General features: G+C 40.5%; 2 protein-coding genes and 1 long non-coding RNA gene across 3 annotated transcripts; 1 reads left to right on the top strand and 2 right to left on the bottom strand.

Moving 5' to 3' along the window:
* Positions 1 to 5,921: 5,921 nt before the first annotated feature.
* On the bottom strand, positions 5,922 to 8,003 carry LOC126926586 (zinc finger protein 43-like). The gene has a single exon (XM_050742956.1). It carries the CDS (start codon positions 8,001 to 8,003, stop codon positions 5,922 to 5,924), a length of 2,082 nt encoding a protein of 693 aa, XP_050598913.1.
* Positions 8,004 to 8,738: 735 nt separating this feature from the next.
* LOC126926713 (uncharacterized) lies at positions 8,739 to 12,319 on the bottom strand. Its single transcript, XR_007714804.1, has 3 exons — positions 12,147 to 12,319; positions 11,743 to 11,862; positions 8,739 to 9,056 (listed from the first exon to the last, which is right to left on the bottom strand). It is a non-coding gene; the product is annotated as an uncharacterized LOC126926713 (long non-coding RNA).
* Positions 12,320 to 12,351: 32 nt separating this feature from the next.
* Positions 12,352 to 22,708, top strand: LOC126926585 (uncharacterized). The gene is made up of 3 exons (XM_050742955.1): positions 12,352 to 12,392; positions 20,412 to 21,094; positions 22,463 to 22,708. The coding sequence occupies exons 1-3, from the start codon at positions 12,352 to 12,354 to the stop codon at positions 22,498 to 22,500; spliced, it is 762 nt and encodes a 253-aa protein (XP_050598912.1). The 3' UTR covers positions 22,501 to 22,708.
* Positions 22,709 to 22,915: the final 207 nt, after the last annotated feature.

Genomic DNA, 22,915 nt, shown 5'->3' with positions numbered 1-22,915 from the left:
AGTCGAACTCTTTATTAATAACGTGAAGTATTCATTGATCGTAAAGACGTTGTTATTGTCACGACCGGCATACTTCAAATCCGATGGACCGATGATGGAGATAAAGATGTGGCGGCCTTGGCGACAATGTATATCGCCGAAGTGCCTAGTGAGTCATCTATATCCCAACGGTCCTTCCACCGAATGTTCTAGAAGCGTGGCAACGATCACGTATGCCTACGGGGTAGTGGGGATTTTGAGGGATGACAAACAAAGAAGAAACAGATCCCATCGAAAGTCAAATTGTAAGAGCTTCAGCCTTGGAAAGTCACGGCTGGAGCTCAGAACCAAATCGCAGTCAGTGTAAACTCAGAGTACAAGAAATAAAATCTCTTGTTTTTTTGTTAACTTATTTTTTTCTTTTCGTTCGAGCTACCCCCTTTTTTATTTTACGTGACATTATACTTGCTGATGAGATCGCACGGAAATGTCCTCTTTGTCACGGTCATGCTGCAGAGAAAAACTATGATGGGGTGTGTCTAAGGACACGAGATCATCGGATTCGTCGAAGAACGGCTTCGTTCGGAAAGTGAGGGAAGTGGACGTTGCTGTTAATTGGTTAATTTCTATGTTGGTGGTTGAATAAGGATGCTAACCGCCTTAAGAGAAATTTGCTAGCGGGAAGCATCGTTCGTGAAAAATGCAGATTTCCCGTACCTTCCGTAGTAGATTTAGGGACTGTTAGGATAAAGACTGTTTGTCCGTTTGAAAGACCTTAGTTAACTAAATCCTAAGATTTATAACGGATCCTCAGGCTAACTGAACATGTACTGTGGAGATGCATCAATATCTGGTAATCCTTTTTCCCGAGGAATAGAGTCTGCGTATGGCAAGCCACAAGACAGAACCCGTTGGAAAGTTTACTGTCGAATGCCGCTACAACTATTTCCTTTTAAGGAGAGTTATATAATTACTTTACACCTCTGTTAGGTACACGTCCATCCCGTGACCGTGGCTACGTTCAGCGATCCGTTATGTCACTTCGAGCCCAAGCCCACTGTCACAAATCTCGGGCGCCCATACTCGGATTAAATCATAAACAACCACTTCTAAGTTTTCTTATTTAAGTACAGCTACAATAAAAAGTCGGGACTAAAATATTGGGGACCTTCCCAAACATTCCAAAAGAAAGACCACATGTCCTTTCATCTCCGACATATATATTCTATTACGAAATGACCCTAGTCAGATTATTGAGATTCGTGTGATCAAAATGATATTAAAGCATGGCTACATTTCACCAACAGTTTTTAATTAAATTGAAGAAATGCGTAATATGTGACTGGAACCCTATCTTATATAGTATCTTATTGCACTTTAGCTATTCTATCTCATTCGCACTTACTTTTGATACGCGCATGGTAACGTACGTAGAACACGGCAGAGTGAATAGCAGTCGAGTAATTTGGTTCTATCCTTAAATAGTCGCCTCTTCGGATATATGGCCACGTGCAGATCCAATCGTTGGCCGTATATGCAGGCATTACCCTGGGGAAAAGTAATTCTCAGAGGAATCAAAATTTCAGGATTTAGCAAATTCCTAAGTAGCTGTACGTATATAAGGAATATATAATATATATACGTATATAAGATATAGAGCAGTACCTCCCTTGCCTCTGAGCCATCCTGTTAGTCCGCTTTCCAGTAAAGCATAGTACTTGGTAACGCTGGTAAATGTACAGATAGTACTCGACTCTGCGACTTCGGTGATTTTTAAATATGTTGTGAGCGGAGAGAAAGCACGATTCTGAACAATGTTTTCCTTTTCCTAAATACATATAACCGATTAAGCGGTATCGCTTAGTTACCGCGATATTCGCAAGAAACTATCGACAGCACGTAGTAAATTCTGCTTATAGTTGTAGGGCATCTATAGTGTCACGTAAAATAAAAAAAAGGGGTAGCTCGAACGAAAAGAAAAATAAAAGGTAACAAAAAAACAAGAGAATTTATTTCCTGTACTCTGAGTTTACACTGACTGCGATTTGGTTCTGAGCTCCAGCCGTGACTTTCCAAGACTGAAGCTCTTACAATTTGACTTTCGGTGGGATCTGTTTCTTCTTTGTTTGTCATCTCTCAATATCCCCACTACCCCGTAGGCGTACGTGACCGCTGCCACGCTTCTAGAACATTCGGTGGAAGGATCGTTGGGATATAGATGACTCATTAGGCACTTCGACGATATACATTGTCGCCAAGGCCGCGCATCTTTATCTCCATCATCGGTCCATTGGATTTGAAGTATGCCGGTCGTGACAGAGGCAACGTGCGCTCGTTGAGACCGGCGTATTTCTGATTCCGCAACTTACATGCCAAACGGGAAATAGGGCACACAAATTTCCGAAAATAGCGTGACTGAAGGACGACAGGATAACAGAGGCACGTTAGAGCACGCCGTTGATATTATACCCGTGTCGTGTGTCACGTTATCAGGGAACGTGCATGGAATGGGCCGGCACCCATACTCCGGATCTCCTCCGTTGAAACTCAATTCTCGTTAACTTACCGTGCCGCAATTGAAACGCAATACAACCGTCGATCTGATAAATATGGCTAGCCTCTCTCTCGCCCTAATTTTGATCAGACACCTCTGGATTTTATCAAAATTTCCTTTACCATAGGATATGTATTGGGCAGATGTTCATTTTTCTTTAGAGTGCTTTCCATTTTGCCATTAAAATCTATAATGTAGTAAAACGTTTTGTCTACTTTTCGTTCGTGTTTCACTTTGGATGATCTTCGGCAACATCGAACAACTTTGCACAAGTTACCACTGTATTTTCGAGCTATCGCGGGGAGACGCGGTCGTTAGAATACGCGTCAACGGGAGTCGTAAATTCCCGTTACGATTATAATAATGGACACCACGGATAGTTCGATCCCCTAATTTCGGTTAAGATAATAGGGGTGATCCAGTTAGTATAACACTGTGATTCACACAATTATAAATTATGTATTTCCAACACTTTATACAATCACACAAAGTAGTAACGCCGTTGATCAAGATACAGGTAACGAAGAGAAGGATTATTCTTAGATGAGAGAATCCGTATATATGTTGACCTTGACTGTTCGTTGGTTATGAGAACCAATATAGTGACTCTCCTGATGGCGTAGAAGCGGTAGAAGTAGGAGCAGTCGGAGCAGTCTGAGAGATGAAGGAACTGTAGGAACTCTAGGCACCATGAGAGCCGAAGGAACTCTCGGACATGTAGGTATTGTGAGAGCCGAAGAAACTCTCGAAACTGGAGGCACTGTGAGAGCCGAAGGAAAACTCTGAAGTTCGGACTGATGTGATTACGGAGGAAATCTCGGTATGGGTGTGCCCTTTGAACGAAGAACGCGGATTCGTTGCTTACATTTTTAGTTAGGAAAGTGAGGGCAGTGATCCGCGATGCCGATTGGTTATGAGCGATGTTGGGAAGGAAGATGGGAGGAAGAAGCCTTTTACCAACGTGATTCACGGGCGACATTATTTATGGGAAAAAGCAGCTTTTCCGTTAGGCAATTATTTCGTTTCTCCCATTAGGTAACTACTTCCTTTCTCCGTAATTTGGCAGAAAATGTACAACAGACCGAAGGACCTTTTAAGTACCAGTCACAAACCGAAATACTTGCAGGATTAAAGCTTCCTGCCAGACTCGGTTTATGGTGGGGCCTTAGGTTTATTGAGGGTTTCTCTAACGATGCTTGGGCCTTGACGGTCAGGCGGTCAGAAGGACGTCGCGCGGACCTTTTCACGCGACGTAACAACCACACCGATGAAACTTTACTCCAGATTGTAACTGGTGAAGTTCTTTTTGGAATTCCTCTAATTCGATGTACTTTTCTTTTCTTCTCTTTCACTCAAACGATCCATTCCAACATACCTCAAAAAATTCGGTAGGAGCTTCGGTTCAAATTCCAAAATCCAGGTTATTGGCAGAATTTGTAAAATTATATTTCTTCTGACACAAAGACGCTTCATGTTTCCATAAAGAGGATTTGTTTTAGCGCAGTCACTGCTGATTGTTCATCACGGTGAAAACAGGATGGAAACAAATACGTCGTTATTTTCTAGTTGATCATCTAGTTCAACAAGAACGTAGCTTTAATCTTCTAATTAACGTTGCTTGTACAAAACATTTCAAGTCAAAGTGCTGTATACAATGGTACCAGTACACCATATTTCGAGTCCCAAGTGTACAAAGACATAATTTTAACTTCATGTCGTGTCTTTTAATTAACGCGAGTTTAATATACACACCGTTTCGAACTCGATAGTGTTGGTTCGTACAGTAATAAAGGTTGTACGAATGTCGTAGTTTACACGTGGAAAGAGTTTACATTATTTTCTGGAAAATGTAATTTATTAAAGAATACCTACACTTTTAAAAACAGTATAATATCATACTACTAAAATCTACAAATTTCCCGAGCAATCTGTTAAGTTTATTAGTTTTCAAATATTTAAAAAGTACAAACGTTAACAAGCTTTTATAATTGCTCAACTGTTCGTTTCGTTGTACGACAGAACCGGTGGAAGCTCGTAAAAATAGTTCATTTTCCCGCTGTGAAACAACCAATATATTTGATATAAACGTCAATTTTTATTTCTTTATAGAAATTCTAATACGACGAAATTGGTCTCATATTCCTCTCGATTATCGTATTATGCGACCGACACTGTGATGGAAATTGAAATATTAATTTACTGAATATTGAACGTAATAGTTTAATTGCACATTACAAAGCATTGTCGTTCCCGTACAATTATCATTCGACGTTATTAATCGATAGCTGAGTAAGTAAATATATCATCTCATAATGAAAATTGTAATTACGATCCATATTTAAATTAATCATCTGTCAAATATGAAATTTATCATATAATCATTTCACGTGCGATAAACGAAATGAATTTTTTTTTAATCTCAATATCAGATTCATTAATAGGTTCGTTCAGTTTTTAACGAATGTTATAAATATTATATCGAGCGGACGTTTAAACGAATAATTATAGCGAACAAACATTGCAATAGAAGAAAAATGATCAATATCAGACCAATTAAGAAAAGAGATTGCAACATTTACTTACCCTCGCTTCCTTTATTTTCTAACTTTTATTTATTTTCAAACATTTACGTTGACAAAACAATTTATAAAATATGAAAATCGGCAAACGCGCACGCACTTCCTTTAACAAAAAGTTTTTCAATAATGAAATAGGGTAATGATCAACGTACTTGATAAAATACACGTGCGCGCGCGTACGCACACACACACACACACGCACACGCACACGCACGGAGAAAACATATACGTATATAAAAGCACATAAATATAACGCGTTCAAAGAAAATCAGACAAATGTATTACTCGATCTATCAACGCGATTAGATCTCTTTATCTCTTATGTGAACAAAACGATGTATATTAAATAAAGTTGGAAACAATATGGAATATCTGGTTCACTCTTTTTCTCGCTGGTCGTCTAGCCTAGAATGCTTGACATATTCTGGTTCGGCAAACTGAGACCATCGCAAACAACGAACAGGAAGCGCCTAAGGCTGACACCCAAATTTCACTCACTGTTCGATGTTGAGTCGAGCGCAGTTGCACCAGAAGCGTTGATTTGACTTGTAAAGTATATTTCAACAAATATCAATACATTTCACGCGTATCGTGGAAAATGCGAATGCATGACTTAAAGAGCGCTTTAGAAATCATTTTCTTCGTATGTGTGTGTGTGTACTTAACGCGTTTATTGCACGTCTCAATCTAGGCCGATTCTTCAGTATAGTACCGTGAAAATTGATTTTGAAACGACCTATAAATCGAAGAATTAAATATTATCTATGCTTCTATTTTATGGTTATCTTAATTTATCAGATGCGAAAAGTCTAATTCGATGTATTGCGGTCGCGCGCCTCGTCAGCGGTCGAATCGTGCGAATGAACGTGTAGCTTATGTGCGTGGAAATGTGATTCGTAGTTGAAGCCTTCGTTACAAGTATTGCATCTGTAAGGGTGCAATTTCCGTGGTTCGTCCGGACAATGCTCCAACTTGTTGTGATGATAAAACTTGTACATTCCTTGACACAACTTGCCACATATTGCGCATAAAAAATCATTGCCCTTGTAATAATACATATTATGCTCGACTAAACTTTCGTAGGATTCGAATAACAAATGGCATATATTACAGATTGGTTTATCTTTCACAACGCAATCGGAATTCAGCTCCAGTCTAGTATCCTGCCCAATATGCAAGTGTCGTTCGTGAATTTGAAGATTCGATTTCTTAACAAATCCTTGATTGCAGAACTTACAAAAGAATTTGTAGTTCATCGAGCACGAAGGCGTATGAGTAGCAAGTATGTGAAGCTGTAATAACCTTTTAGTGGAAAACATCGTGTTACAAACGTTACACTTCTCTGTGGCTGTTTGGCTATAGGTGCGCTCGTGTATGCACAAATTTTTAAATTCTTGGAATTGTGTTCCACAGATAATGCAAAGAAACTTTGTTCCGTCCATCTTGTTCGCTTTGTGACCTTTTACGCGTGTATTCCCATTACGTAATCTTTTGATCTTTGCAGCTGTATCGAACGACGAAGAGAAAGTATCATCCGTAATAAGCGTACTCGGAGTCAAATAATTTTCCAAAGATCTTGTCGTCTCACCCGAAACATCCAACATTTGTTCAAAATCAGGTGACTGTACTATGCCGAGTTCCATGTCACTTGGTTCTTCCAAGGACCGAGACAAATGGTTTACACAAGGTACACGTTGTTTATTTATTAAGACTTTCATTCGACGACATACGTTCTTATGTTGTTTCAAACATGAGTATAGCCAAAATCGTTTGCGACAACCTTTGCATTTGTATTGTTTCTTGAATGCGTTGCAGCTTTTTTCAACATCAACCATTGGAGCGTCCTTTTTTGATCTTATGGTCTTCAAGCAATGCACAATCATGTGTCGCCTCAACAATGCCGACGTGTCAAAGTTCTCATAACACACGCAACATTCCCTTCGTTTAAACACGATATGCTGACGTAGATAGTGAGTTAGTAATTTATTCATGGACGTGTAACGGGCGTTGCATATGCTCGACATGTAAATCGTATGGAATAATTTCATATGCTCGCGCAGGTTCTCCTTCAAACAAAACGATTTTTGACATATATGACATTGAAATATTTTCTGCTTATTGACCTTAAAGTTCTTCTGAAATTCAACCGATTCTCGTTGAGGTACGATTAATCTATCCGCGAAAGATTTTACAAGTTCATTGAATCGCTTTGACGCGATCGTGTCAGCTTTCAAAGGCAAGTTACATGCCGAGCTTGTTTCACGAAAACCTTTAAATCCATCTTTCAGAATATTCGATACTGCTTCTTTGAAAGCGTCTTCGTTTTCGTCTTCCTCTACGTTTGACACAAAGCTAGAAGACTCCAAGAATTTGTCGCATTTCTCCAAACGGACCACGCATTCTTTACACTCAACTTCAGCTGCAGATCTTCTACTTTGGTTAAATATATAGGGGGACTTCTTTCTTTTAAAAGATTGTCTCGATCTTCCAAAGGTCTCAAACTTCAATAAATCGTAAGAATCATCTAAAGAAGAAGAACGTCTTTTCACTGGTCTAAGGTTATAAGACATATTGTGCGAGGTATTAGAGCTTTCAAGTTTAGCCTTTATTTTGTTCCTTAATAAAGATATCATTGTTTTTAAATTCACATGAATTTGAACAAATGGCTTGTTCCTAACAGGAGATTCGATTCGCTCAACAGAATTCGACATCTGAATAACTTCTGCAGCCGCTGATGTCTCGTTACCGAATGTCTCGAGCGTTGAAGTTGGAATAATAGTCGCATTAACAGGAATATCCTCCTTATCGATAACTTTTTCCGGACTAACCCATTCGTCGTTCGGTTTGTCTTTGTACAGCGGTATGAAGTCTGTAAGGACGGTCTGCTTCATCCTGTTCGAAGGAGTGCCATACGAATCGTTTAACCGTTTCGGATGCGTAGACTTGATCTTGCTGCTGGAACCCTCGGTGGGTGTATTGTTTGAACTATTAGATATGTTGAAGTGGTCACCACTTCTAGGAAAACTCCACATCTGGTCTTTTTAGCTTTCTCAAGCGCTGAAGCCATCGACAGCACATAGACAAAAGAATAGCAGGGAGGCAGACCATAAACTGTAGACAGGCGACGTTGGCTTCGGGGTTTTCAGTCATAAAGTAACACTGCTAGCGTGCGGATCTGGACCAGCTCAAATTGTATTCCTGTATTTCATTTTAAGTCAAATATATACTTTGTATCTTACACTTCATCCACGCGTTTTTCTCTCTTTATATACTGAATAACCTCAACAAGATAGTTTCAAAGATATATTTATTGAGCTATTTACGTCTTTTGGGCAAGGACTGTGTGAAGTATTTGATTCTGACATGACTATACCATCCGAATTATTCGACTTTTCTAACGATTCAGGAGATGTTTCCATAATTTTGCTTTCACCAGAAAATATCGCTTTCCCATGCGCATGGAATAAATGAGATTGGACATGTCTTTTATAGGAAAAATTTCGGTTACAAAAATTACATCTATATCCCGACGACCTTTTCGTACAACATCGCTTCTTTAAATGACGTATGAACGAAATACGCATAGTGAAGATCGCAGTGCAATTATTACATTTATATATATTACAGCTATATAATTTATTATGCAGTTCCAATAAATGTTTAGTTTGAAAAGTTAACAAACAAACATTGCAATTTCTTCTTTTGTTTGAAGGTGCTTTATGTTTACTTTTTCGTTTATCAGCATCCGATTTGTTATTTTCTAAATACGTACTTTCTTGAGGAAACGCGGATTCTTCATTTTTACAATAAACGTCATCCAAAGATTCAGCTTTAAACGTCGCTGTTTCATTTTCATTCTCTGTATTCGTATCAATTGGCGACAAATCATCGCAGATCCCTGGATCGATTGGCTCTTCCTTTATGCTTACTGCATATTCAAAAGGCTGAAAAAATATACAAACCTAATGTAACATCCAAAGAAACGAAAAATCGATGAATCAGTCCTAGTCTGGTAATTGAAGTCAATCGTGCCATAAATATCATGGGTAGGATAGAAAGCTACGTATGGAGCTATAGAACTAGATACTAGAAAGAACGGTTTGTGACGCCGTGTTTATAAGTTAGCCAGATTCTACCATTAAAAACATGAAATAAGTAGCTGCACAAATCCAGAATACTACATACATAACAAGAGACGTGCAAATTTTGTGCAAATTTACGGTTCCGTTAGAATTATTAAGAAACTATTTCTCAACTCCTAACATTTACTATAGGACAGGGCCGATCGATATTTTCAAACTATTATGTAGCGAAGTCGACTATATTCAACTCTCAACTATATTCAAATGTAAGAAAAATCAGATTCGCAAACAATACTTTTAGCATGGTTGTTTAACGTTATTTCGTGAATGTATTCTTCCAGGTAACAAATTAGTACAAAGCAACGAGCGGTCCTTCTACATGTTTAACAAATTGTATATTATAAATGAGAAATAAAATGTACGACAGAGTAACAAACACCATGCAAAACTCTAAAAATTCCATATCATTTGAAAATATAAAATAGAAATATTCGTATCCATTTCGATGGAAAATATTGTAGAATCAATTGCAATTAGTAACCGGTGTGAGAAGCAGTTAATGGTAGTATCCGGTCAAACAGAAGGAAAACGTGACTGTCAACGGTGCTTACATACGCCGAAACACTGATGCGATGAACGCATCAACGTCTTTTGTTCTTTTATGATGTATGTTGGCTTGAATCGATGCAGAAAGTAATATATTTTCTTAATTTGTAAGCAAAGCTATTGGGTATATATTAAGTATATATTGACATACTGATGTCATTTCATGAGACTTTGGAGTCGATGCGTAGCGTCATTGCAATACGTTTCAACTTGAACAGGCTGCTCAACGAATTTTCTACGCTAGGCTATACTACAACTACTGTCCCAATGCTATTCGGGAAGTAAGGGACATATGCAAAATTCCTCCCTTTCACTATGTTGCCAATTTGTATAAGAATATATGTACACGCGGGCAAACGCACACGCACACGAATGCAAACATGTATGTGTGCGGAAAAATTTTGTATATGAACTGACAGCAGCAATATTTTTCATAACACATGCACAAATTTAAACCTGGGCATAAAGGTACACGAGCGTTAAAACGGACATACGTTTCACAGTCATTTCGTAGGTACGTAGAAGTCACGGCATACGAGCGTTGCCTGTTTTGCAGAGTTGGCGGAAGAATTACTCATCTACTATCTAGTACTATCAGAGCGCTGGCACGTAGATGGTCGAAGCGCTAAATTTCTATTTCTCAAAAATAGCGATTGTTCTTGACTGTGGCGTAAACCATGCTTAACAGAACCTTCGCGACATTGTGTTGTAAAACTCCAAAAATATTTCTTTTTAATCTGAATCGATATAGAAGTGCGTTAACAACTTTAAATAATTTGATTTATACAAATGATTTTTGCAATAACAAATGATTCATAATAAACAAATCTAAAAATCGTTGCACAAAATAGGGGGGTTTCATTCCGATCCAACTATTCGCTATAGGATAATCGTTGGGCATACATAAAAAATACGTGCTCATCGAATTGATAACGAATAACTAACGGTACGTTGGTGTGACCTGCTCTATTTAAGGTTATACAATACAAAACATGCCTCAGCTGAATCCAACGCCCGTACTCATATAAATATATCAGTGAAAAGGTAACGCACGTTGCCAGTGATGAACCTTCCTGATACATGTGTGAGTTTTAATTTATTATACGGCAATATATTTTTTACAACATACGTTGTTTCAACGCTCGTATGCTTTAACCCATTAACGTGATAAAAATCTTATCTGTAACATGCATCTTTTTTATTAATTCACTTGGTATCGTATGAATAAATAGATAACATTTCACGATAAATAGATAACATTTCACGAGTGATTTACATTAATATTACATAAAACATATTTATATATGTATAAATATTAATTTTATATTCTAGAAGTCTAGGAAAATTAATAACAAATAATAATAACACAAATGGTAAACATAATCAGTATACTAAATATTAACATATTAATGGAAATCATTTGCAATTCAATATTTCCATTTTTATGAAATAAAGTATGTAAATGATATTTAATTGTAAAATAATCACGTTCGTATAAACTCATTACTCTACAAGGAGCAATTAAATATTATATTGATGATAATAAGCAAGGTTGCATCGATGCTAGACATTCTACATTACTTTAATATTTTTAATCCATGTATTATTATTGAGCCATAATATATAAAGCATAGACCCAAGAGATCACAGCGCGTTGGCCAAAGTAATCTTACAATTGACGGATATATTATACAAAATTTTATGTACCATGATAGAAATTCCTTCTAATTCAACAATTAAATTTCATTTCTATTAAAAATCACAAGTTTGCGTCACAACGACCAAAGAAGCAAATCTTACTTTGTTATATTGAAATAGTTAAAGAAAGTGGTACATAATCGTTAGCTTAATATGTTATATTAACCAAGATTTATAGAAACAAAATATATTATTCAGCACGGTCAAAGTTCTCTTATCGAATGACGTTTCAAAAGGTACTTACGTCCATTTTGTCGTCCAATTTTATATCCATGGAGATTGCATCAACGGGGTGTACGTAAACTAACACTCGAGCTATTTGCTTTATGAAATTATTATTATTATTATTAGACAAACTGCTTGCCTGTGCACAAAGAAAATCTATAATTAGCGAGTAGTAGACTTTAATAATATCCTCAAAAAACAATTCGCGTTTTTCTTAAAATATGTTATACCTGCACAATAACAGTAGCAACTTGTAAATGAATATAGAAATTGTACGAAATATCAAACAGTAAGTAAACATAACAATATCATAACAGAAAGTTATCAAATATATTTAACAAAACTGTAATTATTTGATAAAAAGTCGTGAAATCAATGAAAAGCAGAAGATGATGAAAAGTATTTCAGGTTAACGTGTCATACATGATCTTAAAAGATGTTTACACTCTCTTATTATTCACTTATTATTCACTTATTATTCACTTGCAGCCGGAAAATGTTTTCCTTTGTTAATAGTTCGCGCTCAAGATAGAATGTAAATTTTTTTTATACACATACAAACATGCACAGAGAGAGAGAATACCGTTCAAACTCGGACACCACCATAAGCAGTACTGTGGGCATTAAAATGGCGTCCTCCACTAGTAGCAAACATGCCGCTCAGTTCAGGTAGGTTCAGATCATTATCGGTAAGGAAGTAACCTTGAAATTATATTTATGGAGGGAAAGTGTACAATAAAGAACCTTATACTATTTATAATACATCACTCTTCGACAGTTTAATATTAGTTTCATCTAATTTTACCTAATCTATTTTATAAATTGCATTTTAATTACGAAACAGTATCATATTGTACGTTTACACGTAACGGTAAATAAAAAATTGATTCGTAGAGCTACAGCGCATGCGTGTTACTGAGTAGATTTTCTGACTAACTTCAAGTTATGTCCAATACAATTTTCATATTCACGTTTCTATATAAACTCACGTTATATATGTATGTATATCTGTGCATCTAAGAAGCAACACCAACACACGTCAATCAATATCTGATTATTCCTGCATCATACGTATACACAGGTTTGTAAACTCCAGTAGAGAGGGTAATGCTCTTAATATTCGGAAATGTACTTTACAAATCAGCCGTTAGTCGTAGCGCTGGCATCGATTTGTTAACACCTTTGTTTGCATTATCATTGAATGTAAACAATATAAACTAAACTGCTTTTCATAATTTTCATCAATATACTTAAAGTAGATATACAATATTTCACGTGATACAAAAGAATTTTGTTTAAATAACTGTAGTTTTACATAATACAATAGACTTTAGTTCTAAACACGATCGTGCTGCAGACACAAGAAGCACTGCACGGTGAAGTCTAACAAATCGATTGAAATCCCTTACTCGAGAAATATTTTCTGGTCCGTAGGAGTCTTACCCACTCTAATGGAATTCTTAAATTTGTGTATTCGAACATGGCAAATATGTGCATACATACACATGCGTGCACGCGCGCGCACGCACGCACGCACATACACATGTACTTACTGTTGACTTTGTGAAAGGCTTATGAGATACCACTGGTTGTTAAAATATTTGTCAAACTATCTGTTTTATACTCTAGCGTTAAGGATGAGAATCTTATTGCTCAAGAAATTAAAACGTGGTTAAAGAAATGATTATTTGAATTCGATGGGCCATCAACTTTTGCGGTCGGTAAATTACCGACAACATATTTATATGTAATATCATCTGAGATACAATGACACAGACGGAACGAAGTACAGAAGAAACATTTATATCAATATATATAAATGAGACGTAGAATAAACACATTTGTCGCACATCTGGAAGCATTGGGAACCTTTAGCATTTTAGTATTATTCGAAATGTTACCGACTCAGTGTCTCGATAATATATTCTCTTCCCTTCAGCACATTATCCAGTTCAGCACACTGTTAAATATATAGGTATCTCCTTTCCATATCACATCTTAGATTTTTTTATATATTTATTTATTGAAATTCACAATTTGTCCAATTTGGACATTTGGTAGAATTTTTTAACAGTTATATTAACATGTTGGTGGCTACCCCCAGCTGGGTACCATCCTCGCGTTTGCTAGGTTATATCCTTTATGAGGTCTGCTGGGTGCTTCCTTTTTAGCCTTCTGTCCATGTTTATGGTTTCGTACGTTTCCGCAGCTAGCCGGTTTGGGTCTGTTGCTATTCTTGATTTGTATTTTTCTGAGTATCTGCTAATTTCTTCCTCAGTTCGCTGTCGAGTGCCGAAGCGTGCAGACGTGTCTCTAGTGCCCAGTGAAGTTCGAAAGCAACACGTGTCACCCAACCGTCGAAACTGAACACAACGTGCTCCTATCTTCCCAAGTGTTTCCTATCCGCCAGAGAGAAGAAAAGCTTACGCACCTAACCCCAACCCGATCCCTGCCGCATAGCCTCACGACTAGTTATTCATATTGAAATAGCTAGCTCGATGATGGCCCAACAATCACGACCAGGCTCGCCTGTCCAAACCCATCACTACCCCGCGCTACTCCCCCCGTGGCAGAAGTTCTGCAGATCCCCCCGTGCCAACGACGCCAATAAGGCGAAAAAACGCAAAACCGAACCAGCAGACACAAACTCGAACGAACAGCCAGCAACGCAAATTAACACCCACAACAGGTTCGCAATTTTGGAATCCACCAACGATGCCATGGAAACCGCAGGCTCACCACCTAACCACCACGCACAGAGACCCCCCCCTCCCCCACCAATATTTATTAATGATGTCATCGACATCCAGACAATGACCAAGTCCTTAGAGAGAGATATCTCCAAGGAGGACTATAACCTGAAGATAACCAACAATCAAGTAAAAATCCTGCCGACGAATCCAGAAGCTTACAGGAAGCTCACCAAGACACTCAGGGCCCTGAACGCCAACTTCCACACCTACCAACTCAAAGAAGAAAGACCTTTTCGGGTGGTGCTACGAAACATCCACCACTCCGCAGACATCGACGAACTAAAAATAGAACTATCGAAACTCGGCCACGAAGTCACCAATGTCAGCAACATAAGGCATAGAGTCACAAAAGACCCGCTATCCCTATTTTTCATCGATCTAAAACAGAAACCAAACAACAAGGAAATTTACAATATCAGTCGCCTAATGAACGCCATCGTTAAATTCGAACCACCGCAAACCAAAAAGGAGATAGTCCAATGCAAAAGGTGCCAAAGATATGGGCACACGCAGAAATACTGCAACCACACCTTCCGCTGCGTCAAATGTGCAGGTACACACCCCACCGACCAGTGCAGGAAATCACCGGAAACCCCAGCGAAGTGCATCCACTGTCAAGGTGATCATCCTGCCAACTACAAAGGCTGCCCAGCCTACAAAACTCTGTACTCAAGCAAATACCCCAAACTTAGAACAAAAGAGGAAAATTACCAAACACCCAGCTCACCGAAACCCACCGTTATCCCAATCCCCCCAACCAACCAAACACCCAGCCCTATCAAACTCACCACTCCCTCAAACTCCTATGCCCAAGCGGTACAAGGCACTCAAAATACACCAAATAGCCACAGGGATCCTCCCCAAAATAGTGCCCCCACCTCACCTAACACAGACAACGTCTCTAGACTTGAAAAGCTAATAGAGAAACAATCAGAGCAAATAAACAATTTGCTATCGCTATTAACACTCATCATGGATAAATTAATACGCCCAGACACAAAATAAAACCAAGACGCATAGCTCTGTGGAATGCCAATGGTCTAGCGCAACGCAAACTTGAGCTAGAACCCTTCCTAAAACACCAGCTAATCGACATAATGCTCATATCTGAAACCCACTTCACCGACAAAAACTACCTGAACATAAACGGATACAAGTTCTACCATACCCAACACCCCAGCGGAAAGGCCCACGGCGGCACCGGAATCATAATCAAAGCAAACATCAAGCACTACGAACTTCCACCATTCCAGAAAGACTACCTCCAAGCAACAAACGTAGCAATAGAAGACTATCATGGTACAATCACCACCTCAGCTGTATACTGCCCTCCCAGACACTCCATCGCCAAAGAAGACTTCGACCACTTCCTGGACACCCTGGGCAACAGATACATAGCCGGAGGAGACTACAACGCTAAACACACCCAATGGGGTAGCAGACTGGTTACAGTAAGAGGCAAAAACCTCCTCAACAGCATAATAACCAACAACCTCAACTACCTTACCACATACGAACCCACACACTGGCCCACCGACACAAACAAAATACCCGATCTCCTTGATTTCTTCATAACTAAAAATATCTCGCCAAGACACGTCCAAATCAATTCCTCGGCTGATCTCTACTCTGATCATTCCCCCGTGATAGTAACAGTCAGTTCATCTATCATCGAGAATACACCTAATGGCTCCATTCACAACCAACACACCAACTGGCAGCTCTTTAGAGAAATCTTCACACACACAACTTCAGCCTCAACTTCACTAAAGACCAATGAAGAAATCGAAGCAGCCACGGAATACCTAAACGCGAGCATAATAAACGCTATCCGCTTCTCCACACCGGCAATAACTTCCATCAGCAAACACGAATATCCTCAGTACATATTAAAAAAAATAGCAGAAAAACGTACACTAAGAAGAGTATGGCAAACCCATAGAACACCGGAGGACAAACGCAAACTGAACAACGCAACTAGAAAACTATCCAAAACCATAAAAAACTACAATAATGACTGTTTTCACAAATATCTCGCCAGCTTGTCCCCCACAGCCGACTCCAACTACTCACTATGGAAGGCCTCCAGGAAACTCACGCGCCCCCCACAAATAATACCTCCAATCTGCCGCCCGCAAAGCGGATGGGCGCGTAGCCCTATAGAAAAAGCCAACCTATTTGCCAAACACTTGTCTGAAGTATTCAAACCCCATTCCTCCGTAGCTGCTGCAGACGTTACCGAATACCTGCACACTCCCTTCCAAATGTCCCCTCCTATTGAACCCTTCACTTCTGCAGAGATTATAGAAGCAATCAGTCGCCTAAACCCCAAGAAAGCAGCAGGTCACGACCTAATAGGAAATAAAGCAATCAAGGAACTTCCCATAAAAGGGATTGCACTCATTGCATCAATCTTTAACGCTATCCTCCGCCTTCAACACTTTCCCAAGGCTTGAAAAATCTCACTAATCACCCTCATCCCTAAACCCGGTAAACCAATATATGAAACCACCTCCTATCGCCCAATCAGTTTTTTACCTACCCTGTCTAAACTATTCGAGAGGATGCTCACGAATCGTCTCCTCCCACTCCTAGAAGAATTGAAAACACTCCCAGACCACCAATTCGGCTTCCGAAAACAACACTCAACAGTAGAGCAAATCCACCGCATAACCCACATGATCAGCCAAACCCTTGAAAAGAAAAAATACTGTTCAGCGGTATTCCTAGACATCCAACAGGCATTCGACAAAGTATGGTATGAAGGGCTACTCTACAAGATCAAAAAGATCCTACCCCATCCATACTACTCCATCTTAAAATCCTACCTAACCAACAGACAATTCATAGTTAAATGCCTAGGCGCCTCTTCCGCAACATTCCCAATAGAATCCGGCATACCCCAAGGTAGTGTCCTCGGATAACTACTGTTCTCCATCTACACTGCCGACTTACCTATATCAAACGAGGTAACAATAGCAACATTTGCCGACGACACAGCACTATTAGCTACTCACGCAGACCCGGCAATTGCCTCATCCACTCTCCAGCGAAGTCGCGACACCATGGAAAAGTGGTTCCAAAAATGGGGCTTCAAAATAAACGAAAAAAATCCTCTCATGTAACCTTCACGCTCCGAAAACAAACCTGCCCCCAGGCCACCAGTAACAACACAATAATTCCAAGCAAGGACTCCGTAAAATACCTGGGCATGACCCTGGACAGGAGGCTAACTTGGAAAAAACATATCTCGGAAAAAACAAAGCAACTAAAGGAAAAACTAAGAAAATTCTATTGGCTCACGGGCCGACGCTCCAAACTAAACATACAGAACAAAATAACCCTCTACAAGGCCGTAATAAAACCTGTCTGGACCTACGGAATCCAACTATGGGGAACAGCAAGTAACTCCAACATTGAAATACTCCAACGCTTCCAATCGAAAACGCTAAGATCCCTATTAAATGCACCCTGGTATGTTACCAACGAAACAATCCACCGTGATCTCAAGATACCTACAGTCAAAGATGAAATACACAAGTTCAGAAGCAGATATAACTCAAGAGTCAACAACCACCGCAACCCAACTACTGGACACGACGGACCAGATCCGCAGACTAAAAAGAAAATACCCTCTAGATTAAATCCTTAGTTTCTACTAGAACCAACAATATAAAACTATTATAATCCATGTCATTGTATCACGCCAAACTAAGTTACTGAAAATTCTCAACGAGAATTGATTGTAAATATTCTAATAAATAAAAAAAAAACAATTTAGAGCAAGGCTTTTACAATTGAACTTAGTCTCTTAGAGGACGGAGCACTGTATGATACTTAATAGAATAAGCGGATGTTTGGCAATGTCGCGGACCGACTTGAATTACGCTCCGTTGGCGTTCTGTTCAGAGTTAGACGTTAGGCGTTAGAATTTTGACTAATTGGTCGCTCTTGCGTTGAGACGGAAGAAAGTTCAGTGTGGGTGTGCCCTTTTGCATGACGAACGCGGATTCGTTGTTCACACTTTTCGTTAAGAAAAGTGAGGGTAACGATCCGCGATGTCGATTGGTTATGCCCTACGCTGATGCTTGAAGGGATGGGTAGAAGGCCTCCTACCATCGTGATTGATAGGTGACCTTGTTCATGGGAAAACCTGATTGTTTTATTAGCTAGCTATTCGATTCTTCCCAATGGGTGCGTGTTCGCTTTCTCCGTATTTTTTCAGCGCGCCTAATAAACCCAAGGACTTCTCTAAAAACCAGATGTGCTTCGAAAAATATTTTTTGGCTTAAGAAATTCTTCAGGATAAAGGTATTGACTGAAGACGCCTGTTGATACAATACAGTGACAGCGAAAGACTATATTGGGTCCGTAGGTTTATTGAGGGTCGGAGTGACGATACGCAGGTCGCTGTCTGTCCGGTCGCGAGGGCTGGCATGCAGATGTTTAGGCGACGTAACACTTTTCGCTACGACATGCGGTCTAGCGTTGTCGTGATGGAAGATAACGTTGTTCCTATTCACTAAACCTGGTCGTTTAAACACCTATGAATCGTTGTCTTAGGTATTTTCAGAACATTTGACATCTCTTGAACTGTCAAACTTCGTGATTTTTCAACAAGATCCCGAATTTTATCTTCGTCTGTCCGAGGAGGACGCCCGGAGCGTTCCTCGTCTTCTAAACAGAAATTCTCAGCTCTAATACGTCGGAACCACTTCCTACAGGTGCGAGATAAAAACGCATTTTCTCCGTAAACAGCACATATGTTTTTCGTGGCAATTGTTACAGAACTTCCTTTCCGAAATTCATATAACATGAGATGTCGAAAATGGATACGCATTTCACTCATGATTTTGTAGTATCGTGGACAAAAGGCCTAAGATATCGGCCGAATTGTAAACAATGTCGCGAGAGCCGCGGCATCGTCGGGTACATCAATGTGTCGTCGGTCCTTTCAAGTGAACAGTTTCGTGGAAGAGGCCTGCGTGACCCTGGCCACGGGCGTTTTCGGGACACGTGCGCGATAGGGCGGGAAAAGACAAAGAGATGCTAAAGGGAGTGTTAGTTGAGATGCCGGCGAGAACGAATGCAAAAGGCGTACAGTGAGTTGAGAAGCGGGAGCGTGCGAGTGCAGATGCCGAAGACGAGAGATCGAGTTGTTAGAGTTATAGAGTTGCGAGAGTGATTTGAGCGGAATAAGACTTTTGTGTTTTAGTTCAAGTTGAACATTTATCGTTCTCTGTCCAATTAATCTCTGTTATTTTCATTTATCTTAATAAATAGTATTAGGAGAATTTTACAAATCTAAATTATCCTAATCCTATCCTTTTTTCCAATACTACAATTGGGGGGTCGAGCAGGGATTGAAACCAGACAGAGAACGACACGTTTAACGGAACTAATTGTGCTGAAAAAAAGAGTTGAAAATGGCAAATTGTGAAGAGGAACAGTTTTCGACTGAAGAGGGTTCGACGCTGGAGGAGCTAAGAAATAAGCTCGCACGTCTGAATCTGCCGATATCTGGTTCGAAGTCAGTGCTGATGGCCAGGCTGAACCGAGCGTATAAGGCTGGTCAATCAACTCCGAAGGAATCGAAGCGCGATGAAGAATCGGTAAATCAGCGAGACCTACGGAGTGGGCAGAGAGCTGAGCGCGATCAGGTTGGAGACGAAGACCTCGAGAAGCTGAGGACGAAGGAGTTGAGAGCGCGCCTCGCTAGCTTGGGGTTAAAGGTCACAGGGAGAAAATCTGAACTAGGCGCACGGCTACAGGCGGCCCTGGAAGGAGACAACGTATCGTCGGAAGAAGAAAGCGACGACGAAAGTGACAATGAAGAAGATGAGAGAGACGTGATAAAACACGAGGGAGGTACGCGAGCGATGTGCTCGGACCGTGATGAATATCGCCAAAAGGCAGGTACCGTCTCGGTATTAAGCATTAAAGATGTCAAAGACGCACTAGAATTGTTTAGCGGCGACAAAGGTGAAAACGTGGAGCGATGGTTCGAATCATTCGAAGAAGTCGCGGACACGTGTATGTGGTCGGACGGTCAGAAGGCAGTCTACGCGAGGAAGCTGCTGAGGGGATCGGCGAAAATATTCGCAAGCTTCGAGTGCCATGCCAGGACTTGGCATGAGCTGAAGAAGGGACTAATCAGAGAGTTCTCCAGAACGTCCAACAGTAGGCAAGTACACCAAAAACTTAGAGAGACGAGAAAGAAAAGCGACGAGGCGTGCTTGGCCAACATGTATCGCACGCTGGAAATAGCCAGTTATGCCGATATAGAGAAAGAAGTCAAAGTAGCATACGCCATAGACGGGATAACGGACGAAGAAGTCCATAAATCTATGCTGTATGGTGCTGCATCCATTAAGGAGCTAAGGAAGAGGCTAATCGCGTACGAGGAGCAGAAGAGCCGAAGGACGAAGTCGGTTGCGAAGCTGGCCAGAGTTGAGAGAAACAACAGTCCCAATGAAGGTGGAAGTGCGAGAAAGACGCGTTGCTACAATTGCGGCGATGAAGCACATGTAAGCGCGGATTGCCCGAACGGATCGAGAGGTCCTAAGGGCTTCAAGTGTAGAGAGTACGGACACGTCGCATCGAGATGCAGCGATCTGGGTAAGTCCCCTAAAGAGGTTTGTAATACGCAGAAGTCGCTACGAGCGGGTTGTAAAAGTGTTGGAATTGGAAATTGCGAACTGAGCGCGTTGATAGATACCGGTAGCGAATTAGCCGTGATGCGGGCGGATCAACATGCCAAAATTGGAGCGCCCAAATTAATTCGGGAAATTATCGAGTTTCGCAGTATCGGATCCGAGAACAATCTTACGCTCGGGAAATTTTCAACGGATATTGTCATAGATGATGAGTTATATCATATAACGGTGCATGTAGTTCCAAACACTATGATGCACCGTTCGTTGATAATAGGCACAGACTTCCTGGATACCGTTGAGATGAACAGGAGGAGGGAGATATCTCCATTTTCAGATTAAAAGACGAAAACTCCGATGGGATTCCGGAAGTTCTTAAAGTAGACATAGAGACGGGGGCGCGTGGAGTAGATTTATCCCATGTCGAAAACGTGCACCATAAGCAGGCAGTAGAGAGTTTAATCCGAAATTATAGGTCACAGAAAACGCGCGAAGTAGGAATCAAAATGAATATAATACTGCATGACGCTATTCCGGTTTAAGAAAGGCCGCGAAGACTATCTCCACAAGACAAGGTCGAGGTCGACAAACAGATCAAAATGTGGCTGGAAGACGGAATAATACGTCAATCACATTCCGACTATGCCAGTCCGATCGTTTTGGTCAAAAAGAAAAACGACTCGACTAGAATTTGCGTCGATTATAGACAATTAAATAAAAAGGTAGTAAAAGATAGATACCCACTGCCCTTGATCGAAGACCAACTAGATCCGCTACAGGGCTCGAGGGTATTTAGCACGTTGGATCTTAAGAACGGATTTTTTCATGTTCCTGTTGGGGAAAGTAGCAGGAAGTATACAGCGTTCGTAGTCCCCACAGGCCAGTATGAATTCCTTAAAATGCCTTTTGGATTGTGCAATTCGCCAGCCGTCTTTCAGAAATATATAAACGCAGTTTTTAAAGAGTTGATCGCGACAGGGGTGGTGCTAACGTACATGGACGATCTGATCGTGCCGTCGACTGACTTTTCGAGTAGAATAGAGAAACTAAGCACAGTGCTGCGTGTTGCTAGTGAACAGGGACTACTCGTAAACTGGAGTAAATGTCGATTCCTACAAACGAGAATAGAATATTTGGGCCACATCATCGAGGGCGGTAACATTCAACCATCTGAATGCAGAACCAAGGCCGTCGCTAATTTTCCGGAGCCCCGATCGGCTAGAGATGTTCAGAGTTTCCTGGGCTTAGCGGGATACTTTAGGAAGTTTGTGCCCCGATATTCTGTCATCGCGAGACCATTAACAGATCTATTAAAGAAAAATGTCCCGTTCAGGTTCGAATCGCGCGAGCGCGAAGCGTTCGGAAGCCTAAAAACCGCGTTAAGCGAGAAGCCACTGTTGAAGCTGTATCGTGTTGGAGCGGAGACTCAGCTGCATACGGATGCGTGCAGCGGGGGATACGGTGCGATCTTACTGCAACGCGACAGCGAGGACAACGTTTTTCACCCCGTGTATTACTCGAGCGGAAAGACCTCACCGGCTGAAGAGAAGTACACCAGTTACGAGCTTGAGGTTTTGGCCATCGTGAAAGCGCTGAAGAAATTCCGTGTCTACTTGCTCGGCATTCTATTCAAAATCGTTACAGATTGTCAGGCGTTCGCATTAACAATGCGGAAAAAGGACTTGTGCGTGCGCGTCGCGAGGTGGGCGATCCTCCTAGAGGAGTTCGATTATAAGGTGGAGCATAGGCCCGAGACCAGTATGATGCATGATGAAGCATTGAGTCG

The sequence above is a fragment of the Bombus affinis genome, chromosome 18 (genome assembly GCF_024516045.1).
Source record: "Bombus affinis isolate iyBomAffi1 chromosome 18, iyBomAffi1.2, whole genome shotgun sequence".
NCBI lineage: Eukaryota > Metazoa > Arthropoda > Insecta > Hymenoptera > Apidae > Bombus > Bombus affinis.
This window is presented reverse-complemented; position numbering and strand designations above follow the sequence as displayed.